The 25,942-nt window shown below is 37.6% G+C and overlaps 1 protein-coding gene across 6 annotated transcripts in view; it reads right to left on the minus strand.

Annotated features, from left to right (window-relative positions):
- LOC138754388 (nuclear pore complex protein Nup214-like) overlaps window positions 1-25,942 on the minus strand; it is a 145,112-nt gene that overhangs the window by 106,381 nt on the left and 12,789 nt on the right. For all 6 annotated transcript variants that reach the window (XR_011351744.1, XR_011351743.1, XR_011351741.1 and 3 more), the window contains exons 4-12: window positions 22,079-22,271; window positions 21,632-21,702; window positions 18,835-18,898; window positions 16,030-16,133; window positions 13,315-13,421; window positions 12,604-12,670; window positions 9,344-9,470; window positions 6,344-6,502; window positions 5,154-5,499 (exon numbers count right to left, since the gene is read on the minus strand). Coding sequence is in view for 2 of the 6 variants with exons in the window: in XM_069918600.1 (XP_069774701.1) it covers window positions 5,154-5,499; window positions 6,344-6,502; window positions 9,344-9,470; window positions 12,604-12,670; window positions 13,315-13,421; window positions 16,030-16,133; window positions 18,835-18,898; window positions 21,632-21,702; window positions 22,079-22,271 (1,238 nt within the window). In the remaining 4 variants the exon portion in view is untranslated. The remainder of the gene's footprint in view (window positions 1-5,153; window positions 5,500-6,343; window positions 6,503-9,343; window positions 9,471-12,603; window positions 12,671-13,314; window positions 13,422-16,029; window positions 16,134-18,834; window positions 18,899-21,631; window positions 21,703-22,078; window positions 22,272-25,942) is intronic.

The raw sequence follows: 25,942 nt of genomic DNA on the forward strand, positions 1-25,942 counted from the left end.
GCCCCTATATAATCCATATTTTTATTAATATGCCAATTTGTTCTTTAGATTATATGTGATTTTCTCCATAGGTATACAACTGTTCATCTTTGTCTTCCATGAGCTATCTGTAGAAGGGAGTCGGATTTCCAAGTAATCGCAATACATTTCTTAGCTACAGCTAAAGCTATTTTAACAAATGAAATTTGAAATTTAGTTGGTTTATTACTTATTTCAATAAAGTTGCCCAAAAGATAAAGAACTGGGTCATCCGCAAAGGCCACCCCTATTATCCTTGTTAGTATTTCAGTATTATCCTGCCAGAAAGGTCTCACCTTCACACAGGACTACGCAGCGTGTATAAATGTTCTGTTCCACATCTAAAACACATCTGTGCTAGTTCTGATTTTGAATTATGTCATTTCTGTGGTGTGAAGTATAATTGGTGTAGAAAATTATATTGTACTAATCTGTATCTTGCATTTATAATTGACATCATGCTATCCAAACCAGCATTTTTCCATTATTTCAACTCCTAAATCTGACTCCCATCTCTCTCTCGATCTCTGTAAACCTGGTTTTGCACTTTCATTTTGGAAAGCAAAGTACATCCAGATATAAATTTAGGTGTATTCCCCAGTCAAATTGTTCATTCCATCTCACTAATTTCAGGTTGGGCCAAGTTTGGTTTCCATCTTTCTCTCAAGAACAATCTTAACTGGAGAAAGCAAAAGAATGTCCCATTAGCTACTCCATACTTATTTCTTAATTGTTCAAAAGACACAAGAGATCCTTCCATATAACAATCAACAACATATCTTACTCTTTTGGCATACCATGAATTCAATATTTTGTTACCCACATGAGTTTATTTTTAGTAGTACATTTTTACATAATGGTGTCCTCAGTGATATACCTGCTTCCACCCCCCCCCCCCCCCCACGATACATTCATTTATTTCTTGCCACGTTCTAATCATGTGTATTAATATAGGATTATCCTTCTTTTCATTTCTGACAACATTCCACTTATAAATAAAGTCCTTCATTGTCTCCTCTTTTATTGAATTCATTTCCATTCAAATCCACGAAGAGGGCCTGCTTTCTTCAAAGGAAGATGATACAAATCTTGCTTGGGCTGATAGATAATACTTCTTAAAATCTGGAAGTCCAAGTCCTCCCAATTTATAGTCTCATGTTAACTTTTCCAGTTCAATTCTTGGTACCTTGTCATTCCATAGAAATGGTCTTATACAATTATGTAATAAATTTAAAGAATGTTTTAGTTAGTACAATAGGCAATGATTGAAAAAGATACTGTAGTCTTGGCATTACCTTAAGTTTTTAATACAATTCACCCTTCCCACTAATGTAATCGGCAGATCTTTCCATTTACGAAGATCATTTTCTATTTTTTCTTGTAGAGGAGTATAATTAGGTTTATATAAATTCTGTAAATTATTATCTATTCCTAAGTATTTAATTCCATCTTTCTTCCATTTAAATCTGCTACCTTTTTGCTTTCTTTCATAATCAAAGTTCTATAATGGCATTATTTCGCTTTTATTTTATATCCTGATATTCTTCCATATTTTTCTAATGTTGTTTGTAAACTTATTATGTTCTTCTTGTCCAACTTTGAAGCCCTTAATATCCAGATTTCTTTTTACAATTTCTTCCAGAGGTGCAATAGCTAGAATGAATAATGCTGGTGATAGGGGACACCCCTGTCTATCTACTCAAGAGGGAAAATAGATTACATTTGGCTATTAGTTATAATTTTAGCTTGTGGTTTATGATAGAGTTTTCATCCAATTTATAAGTTTTCTGCCTATACCAAATTTTTCTATCATTTTATTTAAGAAAGACCTTTCTAATTAATCGAATGCCTGTTCTGCATCTAGAACAAGTTACATTTGGATTCAACCATGATTTTGCCATATATATTATATTAAATAATCTACCTAGGGTATTTCAAGAATGTCTTCCTTTAACAATCCCACCTGATGTGAATGTATTAATTTTGGTAAATACTCACCTTTCTGTTGGTTTGTCCCTTTGCTAGAATTTTATAGTCTGCATTCACAAGTGATATTTTTAATGGGTCTCTACCTTTCTTCGGTAGCACTGTAATTATAGCAGTTGAAAAGATTTCCAGGAAGGTTTGGGTCATGTCTATTGAACTTAGGAGGGAACCCATCTTCTCCCAGGGACTTATTAGCTTATAGTTTCATATAGTACTGTCTAAATGTGCTATTTATTTTGATTATATTGTAGCAACCCACGGCCTATCAATATGTTATAGTATCAGCCTCTGTTTCTATTGCATTTATCATTCTGGAAAACTCCTCTTTTTTAACCTGCCAAAATCACACTTTATGTGCCTGTTCTTCTGGTTCATAGTATTTTTGTTTAGTTTTAAAATTTCTTTTTTTTTCTGTTCTATGTTTGTAGTGTTTTATTTTGTAACTTTTTGTTCTCTAATATTCTATTTTTCTTGAGTTCCTGTTATCTGATATTCTTTTTCCAGTTTCGTTATACCCTTCACTACACCTTCCAAGTCTCTTACATTTTTAGTGTAAGAAATAATTTGTTCCCTCAAATAAGCTTTAAGCGAATCCCATATTATAAAACTGTTGTCAGTGGAGGGAAGATGGTTTTCACAAAATACTTTTATGTTTCTTAATGGATTTACAAAAATCTTTCCTTTTTAATAATGTAGCATTAAGGCACCATCTGTACATATTCTCTTGCTTTTCCATTATCATGATAGTTAATGTTAATGACGAGTGGTCTGATAAAAATCTTGCCAAAAGCTCTGTTTTTAACCACTCTACTTTGTAACTAGGCAGACATTAAAAAAAAGTCAATCCCTATATCGTGTACCCTTGAATAGAACGAATAATCTCTAAGAGGTTTAGCCGCCTCCATATATCAATTAGATTTAAATCCTTCATAAATGATAGTGTCGTTTTTGCAGCTCTCACCCTTGTTACTGTTCTCGCTGATCTGTCCAATATTGGATCTAAACAGAAATATCCTCCAATCAATATATTTTGTCTTCACCCTGCGGTTTTTAAAAATATATCCTTCATAAAGACTTCGTCATCATAAATACTCATAAACATCCAGGATTCTGCATAAATCTTCCAGCTTGATCAGTTAATGTCTCTTCTATTATCATTGGTATATTTTTATTCATTAAAATTGCTACACCTCTTGCTTTTGATCCAAATGAAGTCAATATTACTTGACCCACCCAACCCCTTTTTAATTTTCATGTTCCAATTTGGTAAGATGTGTTTCTTCACCGTCCCATTAATTCCATCAACATTAAGACTAATAAATTTTAATGTTCTTCCCATATTCTTCTTTAAAACAATATTTTTTAAAAACAGTAAAATCTCCTCGACTCCAAATAATAGTGATCCTTCCCCTTTAAGAAAAACACACAATGTCCCTGCCCTGACGATGATGTATCTGTAGAGCCCTAAAAGCTCGTGATAAAAGCCCGTGGAATCTCTCGAGGAAGAAGCACCTCTCCCTTTAGCACCATCTTTTTTTGCCATTCCTCTCCAGATGCCATTCTCCCTGAGACCTGCTACCACTTTTCCCAGATTTTTATTTTTCTTCACTGAGCTCTCTGTGAACATTTCTGTACACGTTACTTTTAAATAATAAATATAAGACAGTTTAACAAAAATTTTAAAAAATACAACTTTTACTTAGTTCCATTATAAATATTTTCACAATCTTCTCACTCAGCAACCTTAAATCTTTTTTTGTAAATTTTGCAGAAAGTCTGCCACCTCGTTCTTGGTCTTGAAAATCATTGCCGGTTCCCTTCCACTACTTCAACGCTCAAAAATCATGGAATATATCATTGGGGTATTTCAAGTTTTTTAGCACCTAATTTTCTTTTCACATCATCAAATTCTTTTTGTTTAATCATAGTCAGGTTAAAGTCTTTGAAAAATAATACCTTTTCTTGATCAACCTTGGGTAGGCCATCATTCTGCTTAATCATATGCTGCTCCCAGAATTGTCTCCCATTCTCGGAAGCTTAGAAGTCTCACCAAAACTGGTCTTGGTCTCTGATCGCTGGCTCTTCTGGGTCCGAGTGTATGGTGAGCTCTCTTGATATGTAGTTTTTCTTCAAATTTGTCTTCTCCCGACACTTGTGGGATTCATTTTTGAAAAAAGTTCACCGGGTCTCTTCCCTCAATTCTTTCCTTCAGTCCAATGATTCGGACATTATTCTGTTGACTAAAGTTCTCCATATGGTCAATTTTGTCCAACAGTCCTTGTTTATCGGATTCCCATTCTTTAGCTTCTTTTTCCAAAGTCTCAGGTTTTTCATGCATTTTTGTCAGTTCAATCTCTTTTATTTCGGTAATTTTCTCCATCACATTTCTCATCACAGTCTCAACACTTATGAAACGTTTACTCAAATTCTCCATTTTTTCCAAGATGATGCTCCATTCTTGACCTGACTCCTCAGTTTTTACCTGGTTCTGCTGGTCTTGTTGCCATTTTTGCACTGCTCCCTTTTGGACTTTCACCCAAGGTTCCCAGTTGAATAGGAGCTTCTTCAGTCTTTGTTCTTGGCTGCCTTGGCTTCTTCGTTCGAGATTTATCCATTTTTGATGACAATTTTGATTTTCAAGTTTTGACCATTTATTTAATACTCTTCATGGAGAGCTCAACCAAAACATGTTTGTCCTAAGTCCTTTGCATGGCCACACCCCCAAAATAAGCAGTTTTAAAGAAAAAGAAAAATGCCACTGTGCATCTGTGGTGCTTATGCATCCACGCAAACAAAATCCTGCTGAATTTTACAAGTTTGAGAGTTTTCCCAAAGTCTGGATTCCTAGCATCCGGATTTTTCAGACTTGTACTGTATTCTAAGTATGTAAACCTTTGAAAGGATTGGCACAGACAAGATTATTCTTAATGATAAAAACTCAAAAGATCAGAAATATGAAGGAATATTCAGAAGATGTTTAAAAATGAATTAATTACCATAGAGTTCATGAAAAATACAAGCAAGAAAGGATCCTCTGATTAGCTGGGATTGATTATTGGGAGGTCCATCTACAGAAGTGGCCAATTGTGCACAGTAAAGTCAATGCAATTCCACGACAGAGCTAAGAAATATCACAGGACAAAACTTACCTCACAAATTTGGGAGAGGGATCGATCTTTTGTCTTGGCACATCATTGATTTGATAATCTGTGGAAGAACTGGTGATCTGAGCTTGAGAGGCAGACTGGTTTACTGGAGAGATGGCACTAGCTCTAGGCCCAACATCAGTGCCATCTGCAAGACCTCCTTCAGGTTTTGTTTTTGAAGTCTGAGGTGGCACTGGGTGCTTTGTAAAGCGGGGTACAGCAGGCACGTCCATAGATGGGAAAACAGGTGAATGGGTCGTATTAGAAGGTTGCATAATTCTTGCAGATTGTTGTGATGCTATTGAGGTTTGAGGTGGTACCGATGAGGGTGCAGGGATTGACGCTGGAGCTGCAAGCATAAAGTAACCATATCAACTTTATGCTAAAATTCATACTTTTCCCCAAAGTTGTTCAACAGTAGGGATATAAATATAGTATAGCAATCAAAATGATTGTTTTCTTAAAACAAGGTTGAAAAAATGATGGATCAGCCATTCATTCCATTGGCACTTCAGATAATGCCAAAGGTGGCTGTTCACCAATCATGCTTGTGCCAAGATTTGGAACGGATAATTGACTTATTCCCACTCCCCCCATCCTTTATCAATGGATCTGCAATTTTCTTGTTCTCTTTCAAGCAAATTTCCCTTCAAGTTACAATTGAATCTGTTTTCACCTCCCTTTCATCAAGTGTTCTGCATTCCAGGTGACAAAAAAAATCCAATCTTCCCCAAGTAACTGTCAAATTTGTATTATCTTGCTGAAAGAACAAATAATTTACATCCATTCATCATAGCTCAAGATTTTGAAACTCTATTAAATCTCCCCATAAACTTAATTGATGAAGCACCTTAAGCTTCTCCTTTCTCCACTCATAGCTAGTGTCCCTCATTTCGATTCATCCTCTCACCATCTATTTCAACATCTCACAATAAATAGTATATTTATCTTACATACTGAATGATTTTAAAATGCTCAGACAACCTGCCTTAGGGCTTGATTAATTCTTAAACATGAACTTTCATCAACAAAATGGTTTGTATTTTTATTCAAATGTGTAAGCAAAATCTATTACAACTTCTAAAAGGGGATGATGATAAGTGAAAAGTCACCATAGAAAAAGCAAATTATCTCTTTAATGCTTAAAATTCTGATTTTGTTTATTTCTTTAGCTCTGTTGGGTTAATACATACGTGATTGAAGTTCCCTCTCTCCTTCAATACGTGGACACATTGGTAGTTTTACAATAGTTTTCATTCCAGGGATTTGGTTAAGCATATGGAATGGACAAAGGAGTCCTTCAGTTGAGAGCAGCATCAAGATAGGAGAAGGTGCATAAATCTTCTCATCACCTGCAAAAAAAAACAAACAAATAAATAATTTTCAAGAAGTACAAAAATACATTCTACCTAATAATTATATAAACTCTACATTTCCATTTGAAAATTTAATCAAACATCCTGTATGCCTCAAGTAAAAATTATTTCTTCTTGGAGTTTTGTTATACTATACCGAAAAGTAACAAGACTTTACAGAACTACAAGGTTTCTTAGGCAGTTTCCACTACAAGTGTGGATAAAGTACAGTTACGGGTTATATTATACATAAAGATGTTTTTATAAGAGATAGACTGTGGGTGTTTAGTGTAATGACTTCACAATGCTTTGGGAATGAACTTCAAAAGCAGATGCAAATGAAAAGTCCGGGCTCAAGTGCTGATAACGACCTGTCAAAGATTGGATTTGGAGCCTTGCAACAAGTCTAGTCTTGGAGAGAGAGAGAGAGAGAGAGAGAGAGAGAACAAACAGGATTCTTGGGAGAGAGAGAGGAAAGAACAAACAGGATTCGAGAGTGAGAGAGAGGGAGGAAAGAACAAACAGGATTCTTGAGAGAGAGAGAGGGAGGGAGGAAAGAACAAACAGGATTCTTGAGACTGAGAGAGAGGGAGGAAAGAACAAAAAGGATTCATTTGAGAGAGAGAGAGAGAGAGGAAAGAACAAAAAGGATTCTTGAGAGTGAGAGAGAGAGAGAGGGAGGGAGGAAAGAACAAACAGGATTCTTGAGAGAGAGAGAGGGAGGAAAGAACAAAAAGGATTCTTGAGAGAGAGAGAGAGGGAGAGAGGGAGGAAAGAACAAACAGGATTCTTGAGAGAGAGAGAGGGAGGAAAGAACAAAAAGGATTCTTGAGAGACAGAGAGAGGGAGGAAAGAACAGGATTCTTGAGAGATAGAGAGGGAGGAAAGAACAAACAGGATTCTTGAGTGAGAGGAAAGAACAAAAAGGATTCTTGAGAGAGAGAGAGGAAGGAAAGAACAAACAGGATTCTTGAGAGAGAGAGAGGGAGGAAAGAACAGGATTCTTGAGAGAGAGAGAGAGGGAGGAAAGAACAAACAGGATTCTTGAGAGAGAAGGAGGAAAGAACAAACAGGATTCTTGAGAGAAAGAAAGGGAGGAAAGAAAAAACAGGATTCTTGAGAGATAGAGAGAGGGAGGAAAGAATAACAGGATTCTTGAGAGATAGAGAGAGAAAGGGAGGAAAGAACAAAAAGGATTCTTGAGAGAGAGAGGGTGGAAAGAACAATCAGGATTCTTGAGAGATAGAGAGGGAGGGAAAGAGGAAAGAATAAACAGGATTCCTCAGAGAGAGGGAGGGAGGGAGAGAGAGAGAAGGAGGGAGAGAGGAGAGGGAGAGAGAGGGAGGGAAGGAGAGAGAGGGAGGGAAGGAGAGAGAGGGAGGGAAGGAGAGAGAGGGAGGGAAGGAGAGAGAGGGAGGGAGAGAGAGCAATATATCCCTCTATGAAACCAAGAAGAACCTTCCTGAGTGGTAACCCTTTACCTTTCAAGCACCAGAGCCTGGTGAAATTCATAAATGTTAAATTATGTGCACAGTATAAGAATTGCCTGATACTGGTGAACTTGGAGAAATTAGATTGAGGTATTAATGCAAAGAACTCCCTGCACATATACACATTACATACATGTGACTTAGAATTAGAAGGAGAATAAGTTAGGTTAAGTTAATAGTAATAAGTTAAAGTTTGATCCTTTTTTATGTTTAAAGAAAATTAAAAGCAACTTTTGTTTAAGTAACCATTTGTCTTGGTGAATTTCTATTGCTGCTGGGTTTTGGGGTCCTCTGGGCCCATAACAGTACAGATACAATTTAACAAATTGCGTAGAGCAGCCTGCTCTGAATAAAACAGAAATAGAGATAAAAATGCACGTCTGCAAAGGGCCTTTAACAACTCAATTTAGACTCATACCCTGAAGTCACCATTGTAACGTGTGATACGAGGCAGCAAGTGTGTTTAGGTCTGTTTAATCCTAACACCAATGAGCAGTTTTAATTTTAAATCATTAGCACTCGCATTTATAATTGATTTTTCAATCCTTTTTCCCACTTACTTGCTTGAAACCCATTCTCAATTTTGATGGAAAAGCAACCTGCTATTAGTAAGCAATTGATTAATTTAAAAAAAAAGACCTACAGCACAGTAACAGGCCCTTTCGGCCCTCAAGCCCGTGGTGCCCAATTACACGCAATTAACCCCCCCGTATGTTTTGAAGTGTGGGGTGGAAACTGGAGCACCGAAAGGAAACCCACACAGACATGAGGAGAATGTCTGCCTTACAGACAGCGCCAGATTCAAACCCCGGTCACCCCATGAAAAATTTGATCTTGTCTAGGAAAAAAAAAGGCATAATAACTTGCCCAATTTCTATTCTTGAAAGGTGAGGCCTACACAAAAAAAAAATCATACAAGCAACAATAGTACACTGAACTTAAAGCAATTGCTCAAACTGCTTGGGATGTCGAGCTACATCATACAGTTGAAATGCAGGTACAGTTTTGCCAACTGTAGGCAGCATCATTCACCCGATTTTATGGTGAAGAACCAAGATATTAGACCCAACCAGTGCTCCACACAAGCTCCCTTCCACCCAAAATGATTTGTACATACTTGTTATAAGCAAGGACTGTTTATGTACAGAGAATAATTTTGACCAAATTTGGGTGGGGGTAGGGGGAAGAGATTAGCTTTTCAGGAGGAATTCCTTGTCGAGATGCAATGATCTTTTTTAAGAGCAAGTTTTTTGATTAATCTATGCCCTTGCCTCGATAATCAGGATGTTCAATCGCTCCCATGACAATTAATAATCACTTAAATCTATAATCAAAGCATAAAACTCACCAACTCTGACTGGTAGTTGACTGGTGAAATCAATACCGACTCCAACTGGCATGGTGTCATCACTGCTCTCAGTCACAGGAAGTTCTGCTCGAGCTGCATCTTCAAGGACCCACAGTTCCCAGTTGACCTGAACATAGAGGCTCGATACTCAGAACTTGCAGTACAGAAGCAGAGTGCTTTGTCAAACTTTCCCTTCAAGAAGTTTGTTTTCATCTTCATATCCCACTTCCTCTGCTCTTCAACCAGATTCCCTTTTAATACATTTGCACGATTCACCTTAACTCTCCCCAAAAGTGCCACCTTCTTACCAGAGTTTGAGATTCTAGAACGCTAACTTATTCTACCTATTTTATATTGACAACCTGTCATTTTGTTCTATCATACAATTGAAGTTTACTCCATCAATCCCATTCAAAATTTTAAATGCCTCTTTCCTCCTGCCTTATTGCTTTCAGACAAAAAGGTCAGATCCATTCTTAACTCATTTTCAGTCCTTTCTCAATCACTGCAACAATTACTGTCAATTTTATTTTTCAGAAAACTCAGCTTTAAAAAAAATATTTTATTTAAATTTCCCTACATGAATCAGTATCCAAATTCATAAAGTGACAATCATATATTTCAAATAAATTATACGTATTATACCCCAATAAACCCCTCCCCCAAATAATAATCCCCAAGAAAGAAAAAAAAAAGAAAGAAAAAAAAAGATAGAAATAAGAGTATAGAAAAGTTAGAAAAAAAGAAAGCACAAACCTGGTAACCAAAATATCATCACCATTCACAACTTTACCTTCTCAATACCATCATTTATTTATCCCAAGGTTTCATGAAGTTTAGGGAAAGTTCTTTATAAGTTGATACCTACTGTATACAAGTCTGGGCACCAAATTTTCAAAAATATATATTTATTCATTAAATTATACATAATTTTCTTAAAGGAGTATGCAACAATGTATTTCTGCTGCTATCTTTCCATTCCTAAATGGGAATCTAATTTTCATGACACTGCTATACATTTTCTCGCAACTGCTAACGCAATTTTCATAAATTCCTTTTGGAAAAAAATTCAATTTCAATTTTGGTCTTATTGCCAAAATATTACTCAGTAAGTATTGGGTCTTGTGGAAATTTAACTCATGCAACTTGTTCTAGAAATTTTCCCAATTCTGTCCAAAAGGGTCTCAATTTTGAACATGACCACGTAGAATGCAAAAAAGTACCTATCTCTTAATTACACCCAAAACATTTATCTGATAAATCTAATTTCAATCTATTTAATTTTTGTGGAATAAGATACAAATGATGTAAAAAAATGATATTGAACCAATCTAACACATACTGTATTTGTCATGATATCATAATTTCTGCCTATTTTACTTTGTAATACTTGTATTTAAATCCATTTCCCATCTCTGTCTAGATCTATGAATTCCCTGCTTCAAAGTTCCCTTTTGCAATAATATATACATGGCAGATATAAATTTCTTAATAAATCTATTACAAATCAAGATTTCCGTTTCACTTCTTTCAGGCAATAACATTGTTGGTCCCAATTTATCTTGTAAATATGCTTTTAATGGGTAATAACAAAATATTATATTACTTTGTATCCCATATTAATTTTTTAATTGGTCAAATGACATTGAATTCTGTCCCTCATAAGAATCTGCTATATTTTTGATTTCTTGAGAAAACCAAATATTAAAAAGTCTATTATTCATGGTAAATGGTATGTCTATTTTGAATCAAAGGCATTTTAATTAACCCAAAATTCTTTATTCCCATTTTGTTATTTATTTTATTCCATATATTAATCAAGTGCCTCAACAGTGGTGTAGTTGTCTCCAGATATTAGTCTTGGTTCCCATTTATATATAAAATCTTCTGGTGTCTGTCCTATCTTATCCATCTCTATTTTAATCCATGTTGGTTTCTCTCAATCTTTAGAAAGGGAAGAGAGAAATTTCATTTGTGTGGGTTTATCATAGTTTTAAAATTTGGAAGTTGGAGACCTCCTAATTCATATTTCCATGTTAATTTTTCAGGCAAAACTCTCAATATCTTGCCATTCCAAAGAAATGTCCTTGCATATTTATTTAACTCCTGCATTAACTGAGAGAATTGGCTGCCCCATTCACCCTAGTGGAGGTTAGAGAATCACTAAGCTCATTACAAAGTAATAAGTTGGCAGGAAAAGATGGTTTCCTGCCTGAGTTTTATAAAGAGTTTAAGGACTTATTAGTACCTCCGTATATGAAAGTATTAGGGCAGGCAGCTGAAACGCATACTTTACTGGAATCTTTTAATATGGCAATAAGAGTAATATCAAAAAAAGATAGTTATTTTAAAACCAGCATTATATTGACCAATTTCATTGTTAAATGCAGATTATAATAGTAGCAAAATTATTAGAAGAGGTTAACAAAATATTTGTTGAAATTGATATATATGGACCAGACAAGTATTGTTAAAAAGAGAAAATTAGCAGATTATATGACAAGATTACTAAAAAAGAGACGTACGCGTAGCAGTGACCTTAGATGCCGAAAAAGCATTTGATAGATTAGAATGGGACATTTTATTTAAAAAGTAGTTTATAAGTTTGGATTGGGACCAATAGTTGTACATTAGATTAAGGCTTTATATAATGGACTAAAAGCAAAAGTTATAACAAATGGACAAATATCCACACCCTTTCATTTAACTAGATCCAGCAGACAAGGATATCCATTATCTCCATTTTTATTCATTTTAGCAAAAGAACCGTTGGCAGAATTGATTCGGTCTGATTTTGAAATTAAAGGTTTTAGAATTGGTAGAGAGGAATACAAGATTAATTTGTTTGCAGATGATATAAAAATTTATTTGACAGAACCTGAAAATTCATGACGTAAATTATATTTAAGAAGAATATGGAATAGTATCTGGATAGAAGGTAAATTGGAATAAAAGTGAGATTATGCCCCTTACTCAGGGGTTTGCCACTCAGTGTCAAAGAGATTACCAATTTAAATGGTCATTGAATGGAATAAAATATTTATAAATTAATATATCAATATTAATTTAAATAATATACAAGTTGAATTATTCCCTTTTACTTAAGAAATTGATAAAGATTTTTTTTAATGGATGGAATTACCAATAATATTATTGGGAAGAGTTAATTGTATAAAAATTAATATATTTCCAAGAGTGCAGTATCTTTTTCAAACATTATCCATACCCCTTCCGCAAATTTTTTCAGGAACAACCCATACCTTGTCGTGTTGTCGAGCAATGACACTGACTTCTATGGATGCTGCTGAAGAAGCCACAAGAAGATCCCTGGAAAATAACAGAGTGAATTGGCTACAGCAGCTACCCAACAAATCAGAAACAGAGCTTCCAGATATCAACATTGAAGCTAAACATTTAATGGACCTCTCACCTGCAAATATATCTGCAGGATCTAATAACTCAATGATTTAGATCAAGTTGATAAAAACATACAAACACAAGCATATGTATACCAATAGTAAAAACTTGTCAAATTTGTAAAAGCAACCCAACTGTAGCAAGATTAATTTAAAAATATACAGCCTTCACAACAAATTGCTTTCAAAATAAAAGCTAACTGGGCAACTCCACAGACTTAAAGTATTTCTCAGAGGTCCAAATATTACCCACTTGGAAGTCACCAAATTCTGCACTAAGCCAAGCAACCAAATTCATGTAAGACTACTTCAGAAGTGCAACAAATAGCCTCTGTTTGCCTGACTCAGTAAAGTAGAAAGTGAGCAACATATATCACTTCTGAACATTATCCAATAGTCTGTAGACATGAAAGTGGCAGAAGCTCAGCTGTGATGTTGTCAGAACACGCAAGGTGTCTCTCCCAAGCAGGATGAAATCTTATTCAAAAATAGGACTTGCGTGCTCTCATGCCATTTACTACAGACTATACATTAAAAGCTACATCATTCACACACCAGCTCTCCAAGTAGTGAATGTAGTAATGGTGCTGTCTCTCCGTTGTCACTCCGAAACACAGGTCACTAAAATTCAAAAATTGGTCCTCTTTTTTCTCATCTTTTTTCTGCAAAAAAAAATTAACTCTCTTATTATAAAATTATGCATTTTTACTTTAAACGATGTCAAGAGAAATTTGGATATCAGTGCAGGAGAGCACAAAATATTCATTTTCATGAGATATTTTGATAACACAATAATTATGCTTTGTAAATTTAAATAAAGAAAACATTGTATGAATTAAAGCCGCATCCTTTGTCAAACTTATCAACTTCCCCAAGAAATGACGAAGTATGTGGTCTCACTTGCAACTCTTTTTGTGGCTTTGATTCTCACTCTCTCTAAGAATCCAGCCTTCTGCATTTGAATTCCTCCACATGTAGCAGCAGCTACAAGAAATGAAACTCGCAACCACCTCGTTGGTGGGGTTTCAATGACTGTTTTATTCAAACTTCGCGCACACCCCTTTAAGGGTAGCGCGAGCTCCACCCCCACTTGGGCGGTAACATCACGCTCACCTGAGGCACGCGCTCCATTCAAACCACGCGGCATGGAGGTTCCCTGACAGCGCGATCTTCTCGTGGCTACCCCGTGCAATACAAGCGGGGCCGGTTCGTCACGAGTATGTGCGCCACCGCACATAAAATATTCTGTCTGATCTTCCTCAATTACTTTGAAGAAGGGCTCAGGCCCGAAATATTGGTTATATATTTTTACCTCCTATGGACACTGCTGAGTTTCACCAGCATTTCTGTTTTTTTTTCCCACTTTCCTTAATGGCCCTCTTGGATAAAAAAAAAGATAAGCCTGTATTTCATGCCCCTAAAACCTACTTCATTCTACTTGAGGTTTAAAATGACACTTGAGTGGAGTTACTTTGGAATGAACATTTTCCCCATTAAGTCTGAAGATGAGTCTTGTTAGAAGGGAGGTGCAACACTGTATCAGGTAAGATTGAGGCAATGATGCAGCCTTGTCTAATGCAATGAATCAAAGCCAATTTTACACACAAGTCAGAAAGCAACACAGAAGTTTTCAACTTTTTAAAATTTGAATCAACATTGCCCATATTTTTACTTGTATAATTTCCTTTTCCTATAGCAACTGGATCCTTCACAACTACTTCAAAGTTACCCTCCAGACCTGAAGATAATCTTAAACTCAGGCACACAGTAAGCAACACAGCTTCAGTACATGCCTACATCATCAATACCATGACTGCATACCATATATGTCAGCATACAAGACAACCCTCAGAATTTCCACTTTAAATATAGGTTTTGAGCTTTATTCACTGTATAAGTCTGGCACTCACCATTGACTAATTAAGTGATACTGACTCAATATTTTGAAAGAAAATTACTCAGTAAAGGTTTAAATTTTAATTAGCATATTTTAAAACCACTGTTGATCCTTTTAACAGGCTGTTTAAAACCTGCACAGAACTGACAGCAGTCGGACTGGGCAAATGGACCCCATGGGTGAGTGCTGAGACTTCACTGTTAATTTTCCGATTTTCTACTTGGCGTACAAGAGGACCCCTGGTTTTGGAGTGAAATTTTTAAGATTCAAATACCATCTTATAAGCTGATATATACAGTAATTTTTTTGCCATCATCATTTTCCAAAGCACTCCAACTTGAAAGGCTCCCTACACTGAAGAGATACCATCAGTTTGCTCAGCCTCCCTGCAGTCTCTACTCTCATTCACATAGGTCACAAGTATTTCATACCCATTAACAAATGCATAGGAGGACCCCATTCCAATTCTATCTGCTTGATTCCCCATGTCTGTTTCAGGGGTGAGTAATTGCTCACAATATACATTAATGATTTAAAAGAGGGGACCGAGTACAGCATATGCAAGTTTTCTGATGAAACTAAATGGAGTGAAAAAGCAAATTGTGGAAAGGATGCAGAGTCTGCACGGAGAAAGAGATGTTAAATGAGTGGGCAAGGGTCTGGCAGATATTAGTAAATGTGAGATCATCTATTTTGGAAGGGAAAAAAACCCAGATTATTAAAGGTTGCTGCATGACGCCATGCAGAGGGACTTGGGAATGCTGCACAAATTGCCAGTGCCCAAGATGGCAGTGCCCATCTTCAGCAGCTCAGAATTTGAGGCAGGGCACCAAAGTGGGCACATAGCCCCTCCCCCACTTCCTGGGAAGCACAGGAGAGGAACCTACAGGATAGGAAACAACAGCAGTGGACCAGCTCCCAGCTCAGGGCTCAGCAAACTCATCTCACACAACTAGATATTGGGACAGGGATCCACAAGAGTGCCAATGGTGAGCAGAGCCCTTGAAAGCCATCAGATGATGAACAGCTTCCTAATCACTTAGGGGTTTGGAACCATGGGGCGAGAGCAAGTTGGACTCATTGATAGAACAGACAGGAAATGTGCTGCTCTGGAGGCAGAGGCGACAGCACAGAAGAAGGCAACAAGATCCACGATACAGTCTCTGAAGGAACTCTCATTTGCTTCTTTCTTGTCTTATTAGCAGCATTGGGTTACTGATGCCTCCTAGTGTGCCTTTAAAGGGCAAACTAGCAAAAAAAAAAAAATTTGCTTAATGAAACCCATGACATTTTTATGCTAGAAATCTGCATGTCCGGATTGAGCCCAAGTAGACTACTTACCGTTAGGGAACAATCCCAAGTAGACTACTTACCGCTAGGGAAATAATCACAAGTTCAGGGGAGCTTTCCAATGATCCATCCACAGCTGCAAACACCACTGCAAAGACGTATGTACTTATCCAGTGTATGTCCAAAACTGCCAAAGGAAAGGTGGGAAATTTATAAAGAAGCCCCTTTCAATTGCTAAAATGGTTGCTAACAGCAAAAAAAAAACATATTTGACATCACATTAGTAAGTTAACTCAGTCACCTGAGACTTCAGCATTATCAGAATAAAAATATGCCATATTAGAGTTACAAAAACTTGTGTTCTGATGGTCAATTGGAGATTAGAGCAAATCACAAACTAAATTGATTTCTGCCACTTTTGTGAACATGATGTGATAATGTACTAAGGTTATGAGGCATTTGAATCAATGCAATTTTTGTTTAAATTACTACTGTAAAATTCTACATGCATGAAAAAAAAATGGTGGTGCTGCGGCAATTACAGTAATGGCAGCGATGCTGCTGGTGTGGACTGGAAGAGCAAGGAGCGGAGACAAAGTGCTGCTCTGCAGTGTCCGACTGCACTGCCCTGATGCCAATGGCTCTAATACAGGCTTTAAACAGTCTGTTCAAGGAGCTGATGATAAACATTTTTTTAAAAATCCTGCAACCACTGAGGTCTGTGTCCAAGACGGCTACGCCTGTGCTGGGCAGCAAACCACGAGGGGTTGCAGACTCTGGGGAAGCTTCTGACCAGACCAGCACAGGTCATCAGAAATGGGGAGAAAGAACACCCCCACCTCTGTGAAGAAGCAGGATGGGAGACGACCTACAGGGAAGGTAACCATGACAGTGAACAGCAAAGGGCTCAGTGGCTGCAGGACCCAGACAGGCTGCACGCTGTTGTCTACTTGTGGTCGAAGGACTCACAAAGGCTGTAGCCTGCTGACAAAATGCGGTGAAAGAACCCACACACAGGCCGTGGGCTGCTCAAGACTGGCTCATGGGAACCAAGTATCAGAATTGGGATTCGAGAGGTGCTAAGGGCAGGAGACACTCCTGAAGAGCCTCGAGCATTGAAGGCTTCCTTATTATATCAGAGGTTTGGATCTGGACCTTGGGTTGCCAATGGATTGAACAGGAGTCTGTGCAGTTGCAGAGACTGCAAGAGCACTGGCGGCAAATCCATGGACACAGTATCTCGAAAGGAGCTCTCATTTGCTTCTATTTCTCTGTTTGTTAGGGGTGCCAGGCAATCCTCAATGATTCTCTTTGTCTTACAGCAGACAAAATTTGGAGTTTGACATATATCTTACATGGCAATAAAATGAACCTTGGATCCAGAAATGCCAAGGACTTTAAAAACTGAAGCAGAGTAGAACCACATAACTCAACTCTGCTTCAGTGGTTTACTGATCTGTTCAGATCACTACCAGAGATTCTGTTGAATCTATCTTCATCTATTTTGATGCCATCCTCAATTTTCCCTCTCATCTCATTTTCACCATTGCCACCTGGTGCTTGACTAACCCAACCTAAGTATATATATACAGGTATCAAGTATTAAGTTCTTGAAGCCATGGCCAAGAATTTAATTTTGTACGCTAGCACATCTCGAGCACCATCCCTTCACGTCAAAAAATCATTCTAACAACTCAGTGGCAGCATTATTCAATTTGATCCAAATGTATATCCATGTACCTGTATATAGCTTAGATTTATAAGGTAGATTTAGCTGAGAAATAAATAAACAAATGAAAATGTAAGAGTATTAAATTGAGGGGAGGTTACAAAATCAAACCTCACTACTTCTGGATCCATACAACAAAACTTTATCATACTAAATGATATAATTGAATCTAAACCCAAAGTTTAAAAAAATTATATTTAAAATGAGAACCCATGATGCAACAGTGTGCCAGGATTGAAACTGCAAATGTTCTTACTAATATAATAGAACGGGCTAAACTAAATGTCTTCACAGCTTGATGAATTCAATGATCAAAACTCAACAAGTCAGGTTTGTAAAAAAAAACAAAAACAAAAAAAAAAACAAGTCAGGTTTGTATAGTAAATTGCTGATTACCTAAGATTTGTAAATATTAAGAGGATTTGATCAAGAAGAAATTATTATTTTCAATGAGGAACATAAAAATAAAGAGGATAACCTCTTGGCCTTGAAAAGAAAATCAAATTGCATTTTTCACTCTCAGCATTACACAAAACTGAGTCTCCCCAAAGGTCTATACATCAAAAGGATATTTCAAGGCTGCAATTAACAAATGCATTTCAGGTTTCAAGAAAAGCATAACAGAGTAAATTATGCCAATATCGAAAAGAATGACAGGACAGAATGCTCACCTATTTAGTTACTTAAGAGGGAAATGTTGATATTTATTGAAGGACAACAAATCACATTGCTTGCTCAAAACCAAAAGTTCAGAGGCAAAATTAAAATGTTTCCAGAAGTCGAACAGTCTGAACATCTTCATTATGGTATTGCACAATTATTTAATACAATGAAATTAAAGCATAAAGAGCAATGTTTCTGGAATGAAGAGCAGACGAGAAATTAACTAAAAAATACAATTTTGTAGGGAGTATAGAGGCATGGCCTGCAGATCCACCTATGCAAGGAATAAATTTGAGATAAAGAATTTGAATCCACAAGTAATATCTTTCCATTCAGTGATTGATGGCATATAATTTTTAAAAGAGTGATTGAAACAGTTCATTTCTGAGGGGACCAAGATACAGTACATATTTGAGAAGAAAAGCAGAGCACAAGGAAAAAGGAGCAAGCTCACTCAGTGATCCAGCACAACAGATAAGGATTCCATAAATCCTACCTTTAACTGGGTTATCTGAATTGTAGAATGGAGGACAAGGAATAACTTTCTTTTCTTGCAATATCTAGAAAGAAATTAAAGGTTGTTAATTACCTTTAAAAAGAAAAAAAAAACAAGTTTTTTTCTTCCATTGAAGATAACTAGCTAGTAATGTAAGGAAAACCAGCAGATTTTGTGTATTTGGATCTTCAGAAAGATCCCACAAAGAAATCAGCATGCAAAATTAAAGCTCGTGTTAATCAAGAATATGGTACTAGTATCGTCCGAGATCTTTGTTGGGTGGCTATAATCAAAATTTCAGAATAAACAGGTAATTTTCTATGTAATGGGTAGCAACTAGTGAGGCAATACTAATCTTGGACCCCAGCTATTAATAGATTTGGATGATGAAATTAAATACAATAGCTCCAAATTTACAAATGACACAAGGTGAGATAGAAGGATGAGCCACAAGAATACAGAGAACATGTTGATTTGAACAGGTTGAGAGAGAGTGAACAGTTTCAGTACAATGTGGAATAATGTGATTTTGCTGACAATATGTTGGGAAAGGGGAGGTACAGCAACATTTGGATGTCCATGTATAACAGCCACTGGCTTTCAGAGCAGAAGGATATAAGTGTGTCACCACTTTCAGGGTACAATGTGCTTCTCATTGGGATCTACACTATGTACCTGTTCCACATCTCTCTCCAGGGGCCTATCATTTTCTGTGCAAGTCCTGGCCTGGAATCAAAATGCTTCAATTCATATTTATCAGAATTCTGCAGTTGATCTTAATCCTGTTGTAAACAGACAACTTTCTTCACATTCCACTACACCAACAATTTTGATGCATTCTTCAAATTTACTAACTACGTCAATGACTTTGTCATCCAAACTGTGAATATAGATGACATTTAACAATGGGCCCAGAAGATACTTGGAGCACACCTCTATTCACAGGGCTCCAATCAGAAAAACAACCTTCTCACTAAATCAATTTTCTGCCCAGCTGGCTAGCTCACCATGGATACCATGGTTCGAACATTATGGAACCTTGCCTAGACAATGACCTCCATCTTGCGGTCATCAATTCTTTCAATTATCTCTTCCAAAAAACTGCAAATTTGTGAGACATAATTTTCAATGCACAAACCCATGCTGACCTACCCTAATGAAATGTTCCCTATTCAAATGCTGGTAAATCCTTAACAACAGAATCCCGTTCAGTAAATTAGTCACCACATGTCAAACTCACTGGTATGTCGTTCACTTACTTGTCCTTGCAGCCATTAAATAAAGGTACAATATCACTCACCCTCTCATCTTCCAGTACTTCACCCATAACTAACCATGTATGAATTCTAATTTTTCCTCATTCTGATAAACTGAAATTTCAACCCTGTTTTGGTCTCTACTGGTGTTGACTGACTGGTAAGAACCTCCAGCATCTGCCACCTTTCTTTGTTCCCCAACTTGCAAACCAGAATTCTGGATAAACTCTTGCAGAGAGTGCAAAATTATTCTGTAAAACTCTTGAGTTTTCAGCTTTTCCAGCCTACTCAGTTGGTTTAATAACATCTACCATTCTGCTTCCTATCTCCGATCAACCTCACAAAGGCAAAAGTTTATTTCAGTGGATATATAGTCTCAACGAATTTTCTGTGATATGGCATCTCAGACTTCTATTATCCTCTCTACAATCATTACAATCCTAAAGTTAGGCCCCACTCTCTGCACCACCTCACCATAGAAATATTCACCTTTTCAACCCCTTAATACCATTCTTGAAACGTTTTGGGAAGATCTAAATCAGGTATTAAATAAAATCACAAAAAGCAACATACCAAAAAATCCAGAGATCTTTCTTCTAAGTAATATAAAAAGTAATGAACTTGGACTCAATTTGGATGGAGCACAAAAAAGATTTATTATGATAGCCTTAGCTGTAGCAAAAAAATGTATTATGTCAACCTGGAAATTAGAAGATAGCCTGAGAATACAGCAATGGTACATAGAAATGAATAAATTTATTCCATTGGAAAGAATAACATATAAGAAATAACATCACAGTATTCGAACAAATTTGGGAACCGTACATGGAACACAACAGAAAAGCCCTACCGCGGACCTCCACCACCTAAAATGACAGAAGAAGACGAAATAAACTGACCCAGTATGCAAAAGTAGATGTCACAAATTTCTTGTTTATTTTCGTTGTGTGATGACATTGTTTAATGGGTTTAATGTATTATATATGTTGAACGTTGAGTGGGTGGGGAGAGGGGGTGAAGGAGGGAGGGAAGGGATAGGGGAAAAGGGGAGAAAATGACACTGTGTATATTCAAGAGGGAAATGTTTGTGTGTATTTTGGTCAGTATGGTTCATAGTGTGAAAAATAAAAAAAGAAAACCACTCTTAATCACCTATAAAGGAGAAGACAAGGTGAGTGCATGTAACATGTAACCTTTGCTCAACTTCAAGCAGAAGTACACTGTATTAGTTTGCACAATGTGACTGTTGCCCTCTATTCTCCACTGAAACACAATTGTATATTTATTGAGGCTCTTTAATGTAGTAAGACAACTCAAGGGACTTCAGGGAGCTGTAATCAGACAAAACTGCATAAATGCTCTTTAAAAGATGAATTAAAAGAGTACAGAGAGAATTCAGATGATAACAAACAATGTAGACAATGAAGGAGGACAGAATTGAAGGAGCGTTAAGGTTTAGTGGATAGGAGCAAGTTATAGCAAGTTAGGGAGAGGAAAAAAAGTAAAAACATTTGAAAACATGAGAATGCTGACGTACTTACCGGAGAATATTGAACCACTGTCCCGTTTTGTCGCCCAGCAGCCAACTGTTTCCCCTTTGGACTCCAGCATACTAGAATATAGAAGTACAAGAGAGGGCAAGATTATGTTGGAGGGGTAGAGAGGGCAAGGAGAGAGACAACATTTTAAACTTTCAGCAATGGATTATAATCCCACCATTATCACTTTAAAATTATGCATTCTTAGAACATGTTGGTAATCACTTGTGCGACCACATAATATGAGTGGTGGCTGAGTAAAATCAGTTTTACTCAATTTTATAGCCAAATCTGGTTCAACATTATGGTAGTGAAAAGTATTACTAGTTAATGGTGACTTAGCAGAATGCAACTAGAATAGTTATTCTTCAGGTTGTACAACCACTGGTTGCTGAAGTGCGCAGTGCCTGATAAGTGGAACCAAGTCACATGAAAGTGAACAATACTTACATGAAGTGATGCCAGCAGTAGCTGGAAGGCTTGCATGCTGCTTAACAACGTTTGTAACATCCAGTATGGTCACACTTCCGTCCGACATGCAGATTGCCAGGATGGATATCACCACAGGATTCCATTTTAAATCTAATACTCTACAGTTTTTTTCTGGCATGTAATTCACAAATGGTCGTTTGTGAGATTTCTCCTGCAACAAATCATGCATTTACATAGCTGCTGTCATTGTATATCAAAACATACAAGGCACAAACACACAGGTACAACCAGAGAGTAAAATTTCAACAAAAAATTGGGCAGAAAAGGCAGGTTTTAATGACTGACAAAAATCTGGAAGTCACAGCCTAGTTGTTAGTGGAAACAGACGGGGGCAGGAACACAAGAGAGCGAGTTTATAGAATGTCTACGAGATACTTTCTTGGAACAGCTAGTGGAGGAACCTACCAGGGGGAGGTCGATTCTGGACTGGGTGCTGTGCAGCGACGCAGACTTAATAAGTGACCTTGATGTAGGGGAGCCATTAGGGAATAGTGACCATGGTATGGTTACTTTTAAGCTGCAATTAGAAAGGGAAATGGAAAGGAAGTCGGAAGCATCTGCACTTCAGTTAAATAAAGGGAATTTTGCAGCTATGAGGGAGGAGCTATCCAAAATAAAATGGGAAGATACACTAGCTGGGAGGACAACTGGGGAAAAATGGCAGGTTTTTAATGGACATTTTTCACAGGATTCAGGACAAATTTATTCCAAAGTGGAGGAAAGGCTCTAGGAGATGCAAATGGCAGCCCTGGCTAACTAAGGAAATCAAGTGCATTATCAAGTCCAAAGGGAGTAATTATAAGATAGCGAAGCGGAGTGGGAAATTAGAGGATTGGGAAACCTTCAAAGAACATCAGAGGGTAACTAAGAAAGCCATAAGAGACGGGAAAATGAAGTACGAGAGGAAATTAGCAGATAATATTGCGAAGGATAGCAAAAGCTTTTTTAAGTATGTGAAGAGGAAGAAATTGGTTCGGTCTAAAATTGGCCCTTTGAAAATGGGCAAGGGTGAAATTATTACCGGAAACAAGGAGATGGCAGAGGAATTTAACAAATACTTTGCAACTGTCTTCACCAAGGAGGAAGAATTGCTCCTTGGTGAAGAATGTAAACATTATTTGTTTACATGTGTTATAGTCAGTTAGGGGGTAGTGGTCATGCGGTACCAAGAGACTTGGGGAACTTTACTGGGGAGGTAGGGGATCTAATGGATATCCGGATCCAGAAGCAGGAGGTTATGAGTAAATTGTTGGGACTGAGAGCTGATAAATCCCCAGGGCCTGATGGGCTGCATCCTAGGGTACTTAAAGAGGTGGCTATGGAAATTGTGGAGGCACTGGTCGACATTTTCCAAAGTTCCATAGATTCCGGGGAGGTCCCTGAGGATTGGAGAGTGGCTGATGTGGTGCCGCTTTTTAAGAAAGGAGGGAGGGAGAAAACAGGAAATTATAGACCGGTTAGCCTGACATCAGTGGTGGGGAAGATATTGGAGTCCATCATAAAAGGAGAAATAGCAGAACACTTAGTCAGTAATAATAGTATAAGGGCTAGTCAGCATGGATTCCTTAAGGGTAAGTCATGCTTGACTAACCTTCTGGAATTTTTTGAGGATGTGACAAAGAGGGTGGACTCGGGAGAGCCAGTGGATGTGGTCTATTTGGACTTCCAGAAGGCCTTTGATAAGGTACCGCACGGGAGTCTAGTGGGCAAGATCAGGGAGCATGGTATTGGAGGTAAGGTGCTGACATGGATAGGAAATTGGTTAAGAGATAGGAAACAAAGGGTTGGAGTAAATGGGTCTTTTTCAGAATGGCAGGATGTGACGAGTGGAGTGCCTCAGGGATCGGTGTTGGGTCCTCAGTTGTTTGTAATTTATGTTAATGATTTGGATGAGGGGATTATAAATAACATGAGCAAATTTGCAGATGACACTAAACTGGGTGGCAGTGTGGGGTGTGAGGAGGATGTAAGGAAAATGCAGAGGGACTTGGACAGGCTGGAGGAGTGGGCGGCTAAATGGAAGATGAATTTCAATATGAACAAATGTGAGGTTATTCATTTTGGGGGAAGTAATAGGAAAGCTGAGTATTATTTAAATGGAGACAAGCTAGGGAGTGGGGAAGTGCAAATGGATCTGGGTGTACTTGTTCACCGGTCACTGAAGGCTAGCATGCAGGTTCAGAAAGCTGTGAAGAAGGCAAATGGAATGTTGGCTTTCATAAAGAGGGGATTGGAGTATAGGAACAGAGACGCCCTTCTGCAGTTATACAGGGCCCTGGTGAGACCCCACCTGGAGTATTGCGTCCAGTTCTGGTCTCCAAACTTGAGGAAGGACATACTAGCTATAGAGGGTGTGCAGCGCAGATTTACAAGGTTAGTTCCAGGGATGGCAGGGTTGTCATATGCAGCAAGGCTAGAAAAACTGGACTTGTATCCATTGGAGTTTAGAAGGATGAGGGGGCACATGATTGAGGTATACAAAATCATCAGGGGGATAGACAAGGTGAAGTCTGATTACTTGTTCCCAATGATGGGGGAGACGAGGACTAGAGGGCATAGTTTAAGAATACAGGGTAGGCCCTTTAGGACGGAGATGAGAAAGCATTTTTTTTACCCAGAGAAGTGTGAATCTGTGGAATGCTCTGCCACAGAGGGTGGTAGAGGTGGATTCGCTGACTATGTTCAAAAGAGAGTTAGATAAGACTCTTGTGGTTAACGGAGTTAAGGGTTATGGGGATAAGGCTGGAAAGGGGTACTGACGGTAATGATCAGCCATGATCTAAAATGGCGGTGCTGGCCTGACGGGCCAAATGGCCTACTCCAGCTCCTATTGTCTATTGCATTCAAGATTAAAATCAATTGTTGGGTTTAGGGGGGAGAAATAATAATTAAACTGGAGCTGGCAATGTCTGAATAGTCTCTTCCCAGGAGAAGAAAGGCAAAAAATTAAGACAATGGGATATTTCTGGACTTGTGCTGGACTTGAAAGGAGAACAACAAATCAGAAATATCAGGGCACTTTGATTTAAAAAGGATTCAGTGCCGGAGGCGATTACAGAAGTGATTATGGTGGGGGGTGGGGGGGGGGGGGTGTGGAATTAAACTGAAAGAAGTAAAAATTTGAATATCAATCATTGGTTTTATTAACAAAATTGTGAAATTCATTTATAACAAGTACACATTCTTAAATGCTATTGTATTCACTACAGCACAGAAACAAGCTATTAACACTAACAGGTTTAGGACAGGTGACTAAGAAACAAAATTCCTCTTCATAATTTGCTTTTATTCCTTTTACTTGTCTAACAATGAGGAAAGAAACAGAAAAGCATGTAAAAGATTAGATGAAGTAAGATGAGAGCATGTGTAGGACAAAGATTGGCAAAGATTAGTTGAATGCTTTGCTCTTGTGCATCAAATTTTAAGCAATTCTTCCTCCCCATGTAGCCCTCCAGCTTTTAAATATGGATCTGACTTGTATTCATCTATCCCCTCCTCCAATGATGTTGAAAGGCAACTTCTTCACCATCTATAGTTTTGATGCAACTACTTCAGATGTCAGTTAAAGATCAACCAGGTTGGTGTGAGCCTGGAATCATGGTTTTCTTGCCCTAAAATATATCCATCGGCTAGTAGCTTCATAGCCACTTTTAAAATAAAAGTTGATGTCCACATTTTTTTCAAAACATAACTTAAACAGATAGGATTTCAATTCCTACTCAAGTGTTTTAGAATGAAAAGGAGAAATGTGTGCCTTAAGTAGGTGGGACAGGCAGGATAGGTAAGGTCTGGTGCAGAAACAATGGCCCCATATCACCTTGA

The sequence above is a fragment of the Narcine bancroftii genome, chromosome 1, assembly GCF_036971445.1.
Source record: "Narcine bancroftii isolate sNarBan1 chromosome 1, sNarBan1.hap1, whole genome shotgun sequence".
Lineage (NCBI taxonomy): Eukaryota > Metazoa > Chordata > Chondrichthyes > Torpediniformes > Narcinidae > Narcine > Narcine bancroftii.